The 15,402-nt window shown below is 38.5% G+C and overlaps 1 protein-coding gene across 3 annotated transcripts in view; it reads right to left on the reverse strand.

Annotated features, from left to right (window-relative positions):
- The window catches only part of LOC123553897 (uncharacterized), a 58,555-nt gene that overhangs the window by 8,824 nt on the left and 34,329 nt on the right, over nt 1-15,402 (reverse strand). For all 3 annotated transcript variants that reach the window (XM_053548678.1, XM_053548677.1, XM_053548679.1), the window contains exons 10-13: nt 11,606-13,841; nt 7,945-8,598; nt 718-879; nt 132-285 (exon numbers count right to left, since the gene is read on the reverse strand). In XM_053548678.1, coding sequence (XP_053404653.1) covers nt 132-285; nt 718-879; nt 7,945-8,598; nt 11,606-13,841 — 3,206 coding nt within the window. The remainder of the gene's footprint in view (nt 1-131; nt 286-717; nt 880-7,944; nt 8,599-11,605; nt 13,842-15,402) is intronic.

Genomic DNA, 15,402 nt, shown 5'->3' on the forward strand with positions numbered 1-15,402 from the left:
ATTATGTAACTACCTCAAAGGCTAGTAAAGCAAATTCCCACCCCTCTGTCACATAGCTGATCCCAGTGAAGGTACATGATGCTATGAGCAGCTAACAGAGGAAGTGTTTGATTGATTTAACTATGTCATACCTTGTCCATGTGTGGATTTCGGAAAGTATAGTACAACAAACAGGGACATCCTGCATAACTGGCTGCCATCCACTGTAAAAGTGACTTCAAATGAGGATCGCCTCCGAATGCACCACAACCCCAGTTGCCTGTAGCAATAGGTCGTCCATACTGCCTCTGTATTATAATACCATAAATGTAAATAACAAGACAAGCTGTTGCCATAGTAACATGGGGACAACCATTCATGCAGGTTCAGTTCACGGCACCAGCTAAAATAGCTTATATTTGCAACGTCAGTAATTTGTGCAGTGGTGGAAGCCACAAAAAAATCATCACATGGTTATAAACCATATTTTTATCAATGTATTATCCATTATCAGTGTGACAAAAAATAAAGATTACATATCTTATCATTACTTTCACCATGTTTCTAGAACTGTGACAAAAATCACCAATCAATTTATACCATGAGAAATAATGACAGCCTTAACATTGTCTTTGTCATCTGAGATTTGCTGCAACTTCTGTTTTTTTATCAAGCTACATACAATTTTAAATATGATCTAAATCATAAAATGTTTAAAATATTGTTGTAGTCACATACCCCCTCAATGAACACATATATTCTCGTCTTGATATTGCCACTGAGTTGATGAGAACTTTGGAGGCAAGAACGTCAGCAAACTCCTCCAAACGTTGATATGGAATGTCTAAAGCATCTTCAAACTCTCCAGAACTTCTAACTGACTCTGAACAACTTTCAGTCCTAGAATGTTTAAGCAACTTCAAACCATGATATCATAAACAACAAATTCAATAAATAACTAGAAAATGCTTTTGTAAAAAAGCGCATGTCTCCCCCAATGCAAAGTCCTATAGGCAAGAAGTCAATAGGGGTCAGGAGCGGAAGTCAAAGAGACACTGATGGTTGGCTGCAATAGGGATCATCTACTTGGCATGTCCAGTCATCCTGCTAAATTTCAACACTCGTGGCCTAGTGGTTCTCAAGTCACTGTTCAGGCTCCTGTGATCCTGACCTTTGTTCAAGTGACCTCAAAACAAGAGCTCGTCGAACACGAAATGCCCCCCTTGATGCATTTAGTTATTGCACAAGGAACAGAAATTATATGCACACTGTAAATAAGTATATGTAAACCATGTGACCCACAGGGCGGAGCCATATTTGACCCTTGGGGAATAATTTGAATAATCTTAGTAGAGGATCACTAGATGATGTCATATACAAAATATCAAAGCCCTAGGCCCTGTGGTTTTGGACAAGAGGTTTTTCAAAGCTTTTTCCTATATAAGGCTATATAAACCATGTGACCCTAGGGGTGGGGCCATATTTGACCCCAGGGAAATAATCTGAACAATCTTGGTAGGGGACCACTAGATTTTGCTACATACCAAATATCAAAGCCCTAGGCCCTATGGTTTTGGACAAGAAGATCAGAAACCATTTAACTGTTCCTGGCCAATGTGACCTTGACCTTTGACCTAATGACCTGAAAATCAATAGGGGTCACCTGCTGGTCATGACCAACCTCCCTATCAACTTTCGTGATCCTAGGCCTAAGCGTTCTTGAGTTATCATCCAGAAACTGTTTTACTGTTCAGGGTCACTGTGACCTTGACCTTTAACATACTGACCTCAAAATCAATAGGGGTCATCTGCTGGTCATGGCCAACCTAACTATCAATTTTCCTGACACTAGACCCAAGCGTTCTTGAGTTATTGCCTGGAAACCATTTTACTGTTCCTGGTCACTGTGACCTTGACCTTTGACATACTGACCTCAAAATCAATAGGGGTCACCTGCTGGTCATGACCAACCTCCCTATCAACTTTCGTGATCCTAGGCCTAAGCGTTCTTGATTTATCATCCGGAAACTGTTTTACTGTTCAGGGTCACTGTGACCTTGACCTTTAACATACTGACCTCAAAATCAATAGGGGTCATCTGCTGGTCATGACCAACCTCCCTATCAACTTTCATGATCCTAGGCCCAAGTGTTCTTGAGTTATCATCCGGAAACCGTTTTACTATTCAGGGTCACTGTGACCTTGACCTTTGACATACAGACCTCAAAATCAATAGGGGTCATCTACTGGTGATGACCAACCTCCCTATCAACTTTCATGATCCTAGGCCCAAGCGTTCTTGAGTTATCATCCGGAAACGGATAGGTTTACATTCCGACCGACCGACCGACATCTGCAAAACAATATACCCCTCCTTTTTCAAAGGTGGGCATAATAAATAGGGGTCATGTACTCTGCATGTCCAATCATCCTATTAAGTTTCAACATTGTAGGTCAAGTGGTTCTCAAGTTATTTCCAAAAAATGATTTTACATGAACAGGCCACTGTGACCTTGACCTTTAATAGACTGACCCCAAAATCAAAAGGGGTCATCTACTCTGCATGTTCAATCATCCTATGAAGTTTCAACATTCTGGGTCAAGTGGTTCTCAAGTTATTGATCCGAACTGGTTATCAATGTTCAGGCCCCTGTGACCTTGACCTTTAACGGAGTGACCCCAAAAACAATAAGGGTCATTTACTCTGCATGAACAATCATCCTATGAAGTTTCAATATTCTGGGTCGAGAGGTTCTCAAGTTATTGATTGGAAATGGTTTTCCAGGGCCTCCGCTGCCGATCGCCAATGTCGCCATTTGCGATAATTTTAAGAATTTGGCGCTAAATTTTGTGAACTGGCGAAAATAAGTGGCGCATAGTTTTTTTCCTCGGCATTTGTTTTTTCCGTAGTGATATAAGCGGCCCAAGAATTGGTTCCCGATACACGTGTTTACCTAGACGCTGGTAGTGAATAAAATCGATAACCAGTCTAGGCGGTGTATTTGACAATTCGACTATTGAAGCTGGTTGACACTTTGAGAAGATAATTGCGTAATAATGTGTGAATTGAAGATTAATCAGTAATCAAAACATCTGCCAGCTTGTATGTTTGACCTCTGCCGAGAATTCACCAAAATTAACGCCGATTACGGTGTACTTTATGTGTTGCGATTTTTTACAAAAAAAAAGATTGTCATGTTTGTGGCATGCAGTTGTATGACTGACGAATTTTAAATAAGTACGAAAGATACATTTAATTTGTTACTTTTTAGCAAGATAATTTTTGATTCCTCAGTTTTCATAAAAGATTTTAAGGATGGATCCGAAAATTAAAACACATCGGCCTCAATTTGCATCCTGGACCTGGTTAATTTCTTCAGAAACTGGAAGATATCACTTGCTAACGTGGCTTCTTAAAAATCATTAGAAGAGTGTTCAACTCAACCTTTTAGAATAGAAAAAAATCCGAATTTTCCTTTCCGAAAATAAATGAGTCCTGAAATATTGGTAATTCTGACATGGATAGATATGATTCTTAAATTAGAGAATGATTTGTGTCATTTTTTATCCAACTACAAATTGAATTTACTTCTATAATAAACTAATACACCTTCCAAAGTTGTTATTATTCCTAATGAAATTATTTACAATATTTTATTTCTCTATGCACACTATGACAGCCAACTAAAAGAAATAAAAGTGGCTCAGAACTTTGGCTCAAAAATGGCTCTAAAGTGGCTCCAACTTTTTCAAATTGGCGAAAAGGTTGGCGACAAGTATGAAAAACCCAGAGGAGGCCCTGGTTTTCCATGTTCAGGCCCCTGTGGCCTTGACTTTTAACAGAGTGACCCTAAAATCGTTAGGGTTCATCTACTCTGCATGACCAATCATCCTACGAAGTTTCATCATTCTGGGTCAAGTGGTTCTCAAGTTACTGACCGGAAATGGTTTTCAATGTGCAGGCCCCTGTGACCTTGACCTTTCACAGAGTGACCCCAAAATCGTTAGGGGTCATCTACTCTTTATGACCAACCATCCTATTAAGTTTCAACATTCTGGGTCAAGTGGTTCTCAAGTTACTGACCGGAAATGGTTTTCAATGTTCAGGCCCCTGTGACCTTGACCTTTAATGGAGTGACCCCAAAATCAATAGAGGTCATCTACTTTGCATGTACAATCATCCTATGAAGTTTCAACATTCTGGGTCAAGTGGTTCTCTAGTTATTGATCAGAAATGGTTTTCAATGTTCAGGCCCCTGTGACCTTGACCTTTGACGGAGTAATCCCATAATCAATAAGAGTCATCTACTTTTTATGCCAAATCATCCTATCAAGTTTCAACATTCTGGGTCAGGTGGTTCTCTAGTTATTGATTGGAAATGGTTTTCAATGTTCAGGCCCCTGTGACCTTGACCTTTGACAGAGTGACCCCAAAATCAATAGGGGTCATTTACTCTTCATGACCAATCATCCTATGAAGTTTCAACATTCTGGGTCAAGTGGTTCTCTAGTTATTGATCGGAAATGGTTTTCAATGTTCAGGCCCCTGTGACCTTGAACTTTGACGGAGTGACCCCAAAATCAATAGGGGTCATCTACTCTTCATGACCAATCATCCTATGAAGTTTCAACATTCTGGGTCAAGTGGTTCTCTAGTTATTGATCGGAAATGGTTTTCAATGTTCAGGCCCCTGTGACCTTGACCTTTAATGGAGTGACCCCAAAAACAATAGGGGTCGTCTACTCCAGCAGCCCTATAACCCTATGAAGTTTGAAGGTTCTAGGTCAAATGGTTCTCCAGTTATTGCTCGGAAATGAAGTGTGACGTACGGACGGACGGACGGACGGACAGGGCAAAAACAATATGTCTCCTGGGGGAGACATAATTACTGTCTGTTAAATAGGGGTTAAAATTTTTTGTAAACAGTGCTTCAGTTAAACAAACTACACTAAAAGCAGAAATTTTGGCGAGAGGGTTTAATTTTCGATATATACTCACGAGGTCCCTCACCTCGTATAAATATTCAGCATTAGTATAATGCAAATCCAGCACATCTCGTCATTACACGTATGTTCCCCAACATATCAAATAGAAACAGCCATATTTACATCAAGACCTGTCCAGAAGACAGCACGCTTGACTTTTCTCAGTGCCCGACTCTGAATTAGAGCTTTGCCATTAAAACTTTAACCAAAACATTCTAATTTAACAAGAGGGCCAAGATGGCCCTAGGTCGCTCACCTAAGAAACACACCATAACAGTGTAAAACATGTTTGACCTAGTGATTTCATGGAAACAAATATTCTGACCAATTTTCATTAAGATTGGACCAAAAAATTGGTCTCTTGCGATAAAACAAGCATTTTCTTAGATATGGCCTAGTTTTTGACCCTAGATGACCCATGTTCAAACTCGACCTAGATTTTATCAAGGCAACCATTCTGACCAAAATTCATGAAGATCAATTGAAAAATACAGCCTCTATCACATACACAAATTTTGTGTTTGATTTGACCAAGTGACCTTGTTTTTGACCTCAGATGACCCATATTCAAATTCGACCTAGATTTCATTAAGGCAATCATCCTGACCAAATTTCATAAAAATCAATTGAAAAAAAAACAGTCTCTATCGCATACACAAAATTTTTCTTTAATTTGACCTAGTGACCTAGTTTTTGACCTCAGATAACCCATATTCAAACTCGACCTAGATTTCATCAAGGCAATCACTCTGACCAAATTTCATGAAGATCAACTGAAAACTACATCCTCTATTGCATACACAATGTTTTTCTTCGATTTGACCTAGTGACCTAGTTTTTGACCCCAGATGACCCATTTTCGAACTCCGCCTAGATTTTATCAAGGTAATTATTCTGGCTAAATTTCATGAAGATCAGTTGAAAAATACAGCCTCTATCGCATACACAAGGTTTTTCCTTAATTTGACCTAGTGACCTAGTTTTTGACCCCAGATGACCCATTTTCCAACTCCGCCTAGATTTCATCAAGGTAATCATTCTGACCAAAATTCATGAAGATCAATTGAAAAATACCGCCTCTATCGCATACACAACGTTTTTCTCTGATTTGACCTAGTGACCTAGTTTTTGACCCGAGATGACCCATTTTCGAACTCGGCCTAGATTTCATCAAGGCAATCATTCTGACCAATATTCATGAAGATCAATTGAAAAATACAGCCTCTATCGCATACACAAGGTTTTTCTTTGATTTGACCTACTGACCTAGTTTTAAACCCGAGATGACCCATTTTCGAACTCGGCCTAGATTTCATCAAGGTTATCATTCTGACCAATATTCATGAAGAATAATTGAAAAATACAGCCTCTATCGCATACACAAGGTTTTTCTTTGATTTGACCTAGTGACCTAGTTTTTGACCCGAGATGACCCAATTTCGAACTTGGCCTAGATTTCATCAAGGCAATCATTTTGACCAATATTCATGAAGATCAGTTGAAAAATACAGCCTCTATCGCATACACAAGGTTTTTTCCTTAATTTGACCTAGTGACCTAGTTTTTGACCCGAGATGACCTATTTTCGAACTCGGCCTAGATTTCATCAAAGTAATCATTCTGACCAAAATTCATGAAGATCAATTGAAAAATACCGCCTCTATCGCATACACAAGGTTTTTCTCTGATTTGACCTAGTGACCTAGTTTTTGACCTGAGATGACCCATTTTCGAACTTGGCCTAGATTTCATCAAGGCAATCATTCTGACCAATATTCATGAAGATCAATTGAAAAATACAGCCTCTATTGCATACACAAGGTTTTTCTTTGATTTGACCTAGTGACCTAGTTTTTAACCCGAGATGACCCATTTTCGAACTCAGCCTAGATTTAATCAAGGTTATCATTCTGACCAATATTCATGAAGAATAATTGAAAAATACAGCCTCTATCGCATACACAAGGTTTTTCTTTGATTTGACCTAGTGACCTAGTTTTTGACCCGAGATGACCCATTTTCGAACTCGGCCTAGATTTTATCAAGGTTATCATTCTGACCAATATTCATGAAGATTAATATAAAAATACAGTCTCTATCGCATACACAAGGTTTTTCTTTGATTTGACCTAGTGACCTAGTTTTTGACCCGAGATGACCCATTTTCGAACTCGGCCTAGATTTCATCAAGGTTATCATTCTGACCAGTATTCATGAAGATTAATTGAAAAATACAGCCTCTATCGCATACACAAGCTAAATGTTGACAGACGACGGACGACAGACGACAGACGACGGACGACGGACGCCGGACATCGAGCGATCAGAAAAACTCACCTGAGCATTGCTCAGGTGAGCTAAAAAGGGACAAAACTGTCAAAATTCAAATCAGAGTTATGGGGATTGTTTAAATAACTATTGTAAGTTTCAAGTCAAAAGCTTTGATAGTAACAGAGATATTTGACTTTATCAAAAACTTTAACCAACAGCGATGGCTACGCTGGGGCGAGTACAATAGCTCCACATTTTCTTCAAAAAGTCTAGCTAAAAAGTAGATGACTCACAGATCTATTTCAAGAAAAAATACCTGAAAGTCTGTTTCAAATTGTAAAAGTTTATAAAATTCCTGACTTTATAGCACCGACCTAAAATTTTACCCATTGATGAAGAATGAACAACTCTGTATGTTTTTGGCTTTGTAGTTATTTTACAACAGCTAAGTTTCTGTTAAATCCATACATTTTTCTTTTCATAGTACTGAAATTTAATACTTGAGTTTTAGATTTTTTTCTCTGGTTTAATGTATTTCTGTATTTGCTTACAAATTTTCGAAAGGCGGTCTTCGTACAAAAATCATCACTTACAAAGATCTGTTTGTGATAAGCCCCTTACTATACAGCATCTCTGCTAAGTATGGCCGCTTGGCAGTATGTGAGTGAGGATAATACCATGTTTCTGAAAAATAAATTTTAAACTTACCTGTCTCTGCCACTATCTTGATCGGGACTTTCCAAATTGTCCGCTTCATTATAATGTACACATTCAGTTTCCTCGGACCACGTGACCACTTTGCTCTGATCGAACCAATCAGGGCCCATCATCTGAGTCTGCACTGCTGACTTTAAAATGCTTGTTGCCAACATATCACTGTACAATTCCATATAAATTGGAACTTCCTCTTGATCAGAATCGCCAGAACTTGACGATGCTCTATAAATGATTGTCAATGCTTCACAAAAAATTCTTCTAGATAAAGTTTCAGCATATTCAGACACTGTTTTTGGTAGGGCATTACTGGATTTATTTGACATGTAACTTGTTTCACTATCCATGGACATGCTAACGCCAAGTTGTTTTTTGCTTTCTCTACTACTTGAACTATTACTATTTCCACTAAGTCTTGGTGAACACATTGAGCCTCGTGCCCTTGACCACGAAGTCTGAGTTTTAGCGGACTTTTTATCAGCAGAGTTTATGAGTTCCTCTTCAAATGATGCCAACAGTGGGTCTCTGAATGAGCTGATTGTGCTACAAACCGAGTGACTGGAACCACTGATGCTGGTGTTGTCCCCGGCAACAGGAAGTTGTAGTGGCGGCACAGAGACATTTGCCTTCATAAGCTCTTCAGCAAATCTGCAAAAACAAACCAATACATATTAATCAAACTAGATGTGTGTCCATAGGACACAGGTGCTCCAACCTCCTGTCAATGTACATGGTTTCATGACTCGGAGTCGAAATATTTTTTAAGATATATGCACTTGCAGCACAAACTTAAGCACTGTATGTGTATTTTCACTAAGTCAAGGGCCATAATTCTGGTCTTTTTTTGTTGTTGTTGGATTTAACGTCGCACCGACACATGATAGGTCATATGGCGACTTTCCAGCTTTAATGATGGAGGAAGACCCCAGGTGCCCCTCTGTGCATTATTTCATCACGAGCGGGCACCTGGGTAGAACCACCGACCTTCCGTAAGCCAGCTGGATGGCTTCCTCACATGAAGAATTCAACGCCCCAAGTGAGGCTCGAACCCACATCGATGAGGGGCAAGTGATTTGAAGCCAGCGACATTAACCACTCGGCCACGGAGGCCTGGCTGAGTGAAATCCCAAACAGCAGGTGTACAACTTCACCAACTATGAAACAATTCTCTGATATTTGATGACTCTCTGTAAAGTACATTTTAAGATACATGGGACACAACCTTAAGTGTCCTTAATGCATATTTTTGACTAAGTCAATGGCCAAAATTCTGGTCTTGCAAAGAGAAATCCAAAAACAAACTCAAATAAACAAAGCTATAATATTATGCTGGATAATATTCCTACATGGTTTCATGACTCTAGGTAAAATATTTTTTAGATATATGCAGAACAAACTTTTAAGCACTTTATGCATATTTTCACTAAGTGAAGGACCATAACTCTGGTCTGGTTGAGTGAAATTTAATTCCAAACAGAAGACTTGGTGCACAACTTCACATGCTATAAAAGAATCACCTAAAGTTTTATGACTTCTGAGATGTGACACAAACTTGTATGCTTTTATGTATATATTTGACTTAATCAAGGGCCATAACTCTGGTCTGATTGAAAGAAATCCCAAACAAGACCTTAGGTGCACAACTTATTTTTATACTAAATTCTTTTAGGTCGACTGTGAAACAAGTTCTACAACTTATAAATATTAATCACTCTCGAAAAACCTCATTTCTGATGGAATCCATCGCCACGATGGTATGAGAGAAGAGGAGCCAGTTTCCCTTTTGATACTGAGCGCCAAGCAAGGGAGCTACCGGGACCATTTTTCATGTCTTTGGTATGACGCAGCTGAGAATTGAACCAACGACCTCCCACATATGCAGCGGACGCTCTACCACTAGCTCTACCACTTGGCTATCGAGGCAGTCACATGCTGAATAATTTTTCTATTATGTTTCTTGACCCTAGGTCAAATATGTTTTAAGATTCTTGTGACACAAATTTTTATGGTCTTTCATGCATATTTTTTACAAAGTCAAGGGCCATAACTCTGGTCTGGCAGAATGAAATCTCTAACAAAACCAAATATTGGTGATTTTTGTGGTTTATTATGACATATCTAATAAATAGACTCTCAAAGGAATAACAAATACACAATCTACTATAACATGCTTTTCTTGTGTCAGACATAAATGATACTTATTCTATTGCGTTACAGATCCAGTGTTAGATCGACAAGAGATTGCCTTATCTCCAAATGAAAATTACCATAAACAAGTCTATCTTACAAAATGAATCAGACAGAATTACATCAGATTCTGTTGTCCTTATTAAGTGGGAAACGTTTTCAGTGAATGTGTGAATTCTGGGTATACCGCTTTGGTTCTACGTTTTACTACAAGTATGTTATTCAGTAGAGCGATGGATTTTTAAAATTGCTGTTTAATACAAATACATGCAGTCATGGGATAGGGTCTCTTGTTATTAATGTTGTTTGGTGTATTTAACTTTTACAATGTATGTTATTCTATTTTTGTATGTCTGTCATGTCAGCTTTTATTGATAGCCTTTTTACTATTTTATTCTAGACATTTTACCTCCGGGTCATATGATTTTATGAGACATTTGCACTAATCTTATTTGAATCCCATTGAAAACAAGCATGCCCAGACAGAATGTTGAGCCCGCCAACCTCAGACCTAGGGACCTGATTCTTGTGCATGACACTCTGTCACATAATGGTGAACATTCATGCCAAGTTACATCAAAATCCCACCATGCATGAAGAAGAAATGCTCCAGACAAACTTCAATTTGACCTTTAACCTCCAACTGTGACCTTGACCTTTGAGATAGGAACATGGGGTTTGCGCATGACACGCCTTCTCATTGAAGTAAACATTCACGCCAAATATAAACAAGATTGGTCCATGCATGTCAAAGTTATGGTCCGGACAAAATCAGACGCACGAATGCACATACACCAAACTGCCAAAAGAGGCGACTAAGTCGAGCTCACCGCCAGCGGGCCCGACAATAAAAAAAACAAAACGATTGGCTTCAATTGAAACACTGGCTAGTGCTTGGTGAATAAAGGGTAGCGTGTGGGATAATATTGAAAATATTGTCATTAAGCTGGAAAACAAACTGAAATGCATGGAAACTTTCACACCCTTTTAGAACTTGCAGTGTAGATAGATCATGAAAATAATACCATATTATTTTTAAATTTACAGAACTGAAGGCAGGGGTTAGTAGTAACTCAAGACCCTCAGACCCTATAGTCTCTTACTTTTAGCTTACAACACAAAAGCTGTGTGTGAGACAGTGAGCTTGACAATAAGAAAATTCTAAGTAGAACAAAAGCCAGTACTTCACAAGACTAGCATAATCAAGTTTATTACAAATTAAAACATTTTTACAGCTGTGACGCCAACTTGCAAGTCAAACAGGGGCCATAATTTGCATAAATTTCAACCAAGAGTTCTCTAACTTGGTTATGTAAGTGCAGTTTACAGAGAGGATGCCTTGTGCATTTCAATCCAATATATACAATGGTCAAGATATGATGTGGCATGCACAACTTAACTAAGATATGTATATAAGTTATCTTTTACTATTCTTCCAATAGTCAAGCAAGAAAATAACTATACCCACCTTGATAAAACTGGATCTCTAAAACCACTAGAAGATTTAGAGTTATACTGTTGTATCCAGTCATCTTTAAATAAAGGGATATCTTCATCTGTTTTGCTTTTCTGGCTCCTCTTTCCATTTACCGTATGGAAAGAATGTTCGTATCGCTGCAGTGCTGCACCATTGGATATCTGCATTGGCTCGCTACTTCGGCGAGGATATGCCACTGGCTCATTATGTTCTTGAACTTGAAGAAAAGCATTTGTCAACAGATCACGGGAAAGACTGTTTGCAAATTGATCATAATTCTTTTTATTGCCTGTGACAAAGTAATGACCTGGTTTCATCACTAGTCTTGCATGCTGTGGTGTCAGGTGATGTAATTTATTAACTTTGGTCCCTGTCTGATTTTTCGACCCACTACGAGATCCTGGGGCTAGCAAACTTAAGTCTTGGCTAGCAGCTTCCACATTTGGAAATTCTCTACGAACAGATGATCTTGAATCTAATAATTTATTTCGATCGTTACTATCAACTGATTTCTGTGAAAACGAAGAATGCACCGACCTTCTTTCAGAATTACTGGTGGAAATGGGATACTTTTTCGGGGAAAGCAAACTTGAAGTTTTAATTTCATTACCAACTGGCTTTATTGCAATGTCCGATGATTTTGAATCCGATGACTTGGACTCACTACTGCTCGACTTATTTCGGAACTCGCCACCCCAATTTGTAGGGCTGTGTGACTTCAATTGACTAGACAGTTCTTTATAATCACAGTGTGCTGGATGGGTTGGTAACAATTGTCTACCTACGCTAGAATCACTTTGTGAAGAGTCAGAAGATTGATTTAAAGAACTAGCTGCAACATCAATGGATGACTGTTTATCTTCGCTATCAATTTTTGTGGTTAGACCACCAACTGAAACTTTATCAGCTATCCTACTAAACATTTCCCGCCTTTTTGAAGCCGAGAGCTCACTGTCATCAGAACTACTGGAATGTGACCTGGGAGAGGTACTATCTACAACCAATAAATTAGTATCACAGATGTCTTGTTTAGGAATATTGCTTTGGTTCTCCAATACCATTGTTTGTGGGCTAAGGTTTGTGGGTAATTCAGATTCTTTCTTACTAAAAAGTCCAGATAGCATTTTTTCAGCTACCTTAAAAGCTGGATCTAAATCTGAATTGAAACTTTTCTTGTTCTTTGACTGGCTACTTTCAGATGAGCTTAATTCTGGTTGGTCCTTGGTATCAATGGAATGATCTGATTGGCTACTCTCAGAAACACTTGATATATGAAGTGTGTTGCCCTTATCAAAACTACACATTAAATATTGATATTCAAACAATGCCTCTTGAAAGGCTATGGCAACAATCCGATCTGCCACTGCTAATAACAGACCTTCATCATTTTCATCTATTACATCAGTTGAAACTTTTTTCTCTTCTATTTCAAAATTATCTCCATCATCTATCTGTTCTTCTTTCTGTTCACTAGTTTCAATAAAGTTTAAACCCTCATTCCTATTTTCCAAAATCCTTTGTTTGATTTCTACACACGGAAGTATTTCACCTTCACATTCTAGATGATTGTCACTAAATGGCCAAATAGTTTCAAACATGTTATCAACGTATTGTCTAATACAATCTTCTCTTACAATAGCGTCTTCATTTTCTACAGAATCTAAAGTTGACAAACTTGCCGTTGATACCCTTACTGGTAAAGGTCGCTGAATGTTATAACTGGGTCGACTGCCATGGAATTCACATGGCACGAATCCTGATGCTTCTTCAGCTCCTTGTCTGAGTAAACTTGCGGCTAATGATGAGGCAAATTCACTAACAACTGATGTGCCCACTTCTTCTTTAATGGTATGATATTTATATTTTTGTTCCTGTTGCTGAAAATTGTCATAATACTCTTCAAACTCAGAACTGTATTCTGAACTATAACCTCTGGCACTACAAGCGCTGCTTCTGCGTGAGGCTAAATCGTAACTGCTACGACGAGAGCTGAGATCACTCAGATTGGAACTCCTGCGTCGGTAATTTGCATACCAGTCTCTAAAGTTCACCTCCAAATGATCCATGCTTGATTGTCTGTGAAAGTAGTGTTCACCACCACTGGGTGGCAGTTCATGCCGCTCTTCTCTGCTAGAGATAACTTTGGTTGCATCAGTTAAAGCAAGAGTGATTGCTCCTTGAAGAAGCTCTTCAACAAATATATCAATCTGTTGCCTATGTAGTAACTCTGTAAAAGAAAATTCAAATTAAAAACCTTTATCAAGTAACATATAGACCACACAATTTCAATACCTTTATCAGGTAACATATAGACCACACAATTTCAATACCTTTATCAGGTAACATATAGACCACACAATTTAACAAGAGGACCATGATGGTCCTGAATCGCTCACCTGTTCCCACATGACCCAGTTTTGAGTATAACGTCGTTTTTTCTATTATTTGACATAGTGACCTAGTTTTTGAGCTCATGTGTCCCAGTTTTGAACTTGACCTAGATATTATCAAGATAAAAATTCTGACCAATTTTCATGAAGATCCATTGAAAAATATGGTCTCTAGCGAGGTCACAAGGTTTTTCTATTAATTGACCTATTGAGCTAGTTTTCGAAGGTACGTGACCCTGTTTTGAACTTTACCTATATATCATCTAGGTGAACATTCTCACTAATTTTCATGAAGATCTCATGAAAAATATGGCCTCTAGGGAGGTCACAAGGTTTTTCTATTTTTATACCTACTGGCCTAGTTTTTGACCGCATGTGACCCAGTTTCGAAACTGAACTAGATATCATCAAGGTGAACATTCAGATCAATTTTCATGAAGATCCATTAAAAAATATGGCCTCTAGAGAGGTCAAAAGATTTCAATAATCTTAGACCTACTGACCTAGTTTTTGACCGCAGTTGACCCAGTTTCAAATTTGATCTAGATATTATCAAGATGAACATTCAGACCAACTTTCATACAGATCCCATGAAAAGTATGGCCTCTAGAGAGGTCACAAGGTTTTATGATTATTTGACCTACTGACCTAGTTTTTAAGGCATGTGACCCAGTTTCAAACTTGACCTAGATTTCATCAAGGTGAACATTCTGACCAATTTTTATGGAGATCCATTCACAAGTATGGCCTCTAGAGAGGTCACAAGGTTTTTCTATTTTTAGACCTACTGACCTAGTTTTTGACCGCACATGACCCTGTTTCGAACTTGACCTAGATATCATCAAGATGAACATTCAGACCAATTTTCATACAGATCCCATGAAAAATATGGCCTTTAGAGAGGTCACAAGGTTTTTCTATTATTTGACCTACTGACCTAGTTTTTGAAGGCACGTGACCCACTTTCGAACTTGACCTAGATATCATCAAGATGAACATTCAGACCAACTTTCATACAGATCCCATGAAAAATATGGCCTCTAGAGAGGTCACAAGGTTTTTCTATTATTTGACCTACTGACCTAGTTTTTGATGGCATGTGACCTACTTTCGAACTTGACCTAGATATCATCAAGATGAACATTCAGACCAACTTTCATACAGATCCCATGAAAAATATGGCCTCTAGAGAGGTCACAAGGTTTTTCTATTATTTGACCTACTGACCTAGTTTTTGATGGCATGTGACCTACTTTCGAACTTGACCTAGATATCATCAAGGTGAACATTCTGACCAATCTTCATGAAGATCTCATGAAATATATGGCCTCTAGAGAGGTCACAAGGTTTTTCTATTTTTAGACCTACTGACCTAGTTTTTGATCGCATGTGACCCAG

This window comes from Mercenaria mercenaria, chromosome 7 (genome assembly GCF_021730395.1).
Source record: "Mercenaria mercenaria strain notata chromosome 7, MADL_Memer_1, whole genome shotgun sequence".
Taxonomy (NCBI): domain Eukaryota; kingdom Metazoa; phylum Mollusca; class Bivalvia; order Venerida; family Veneridae; genus Mercenaria; species Mercenaria mercenaria.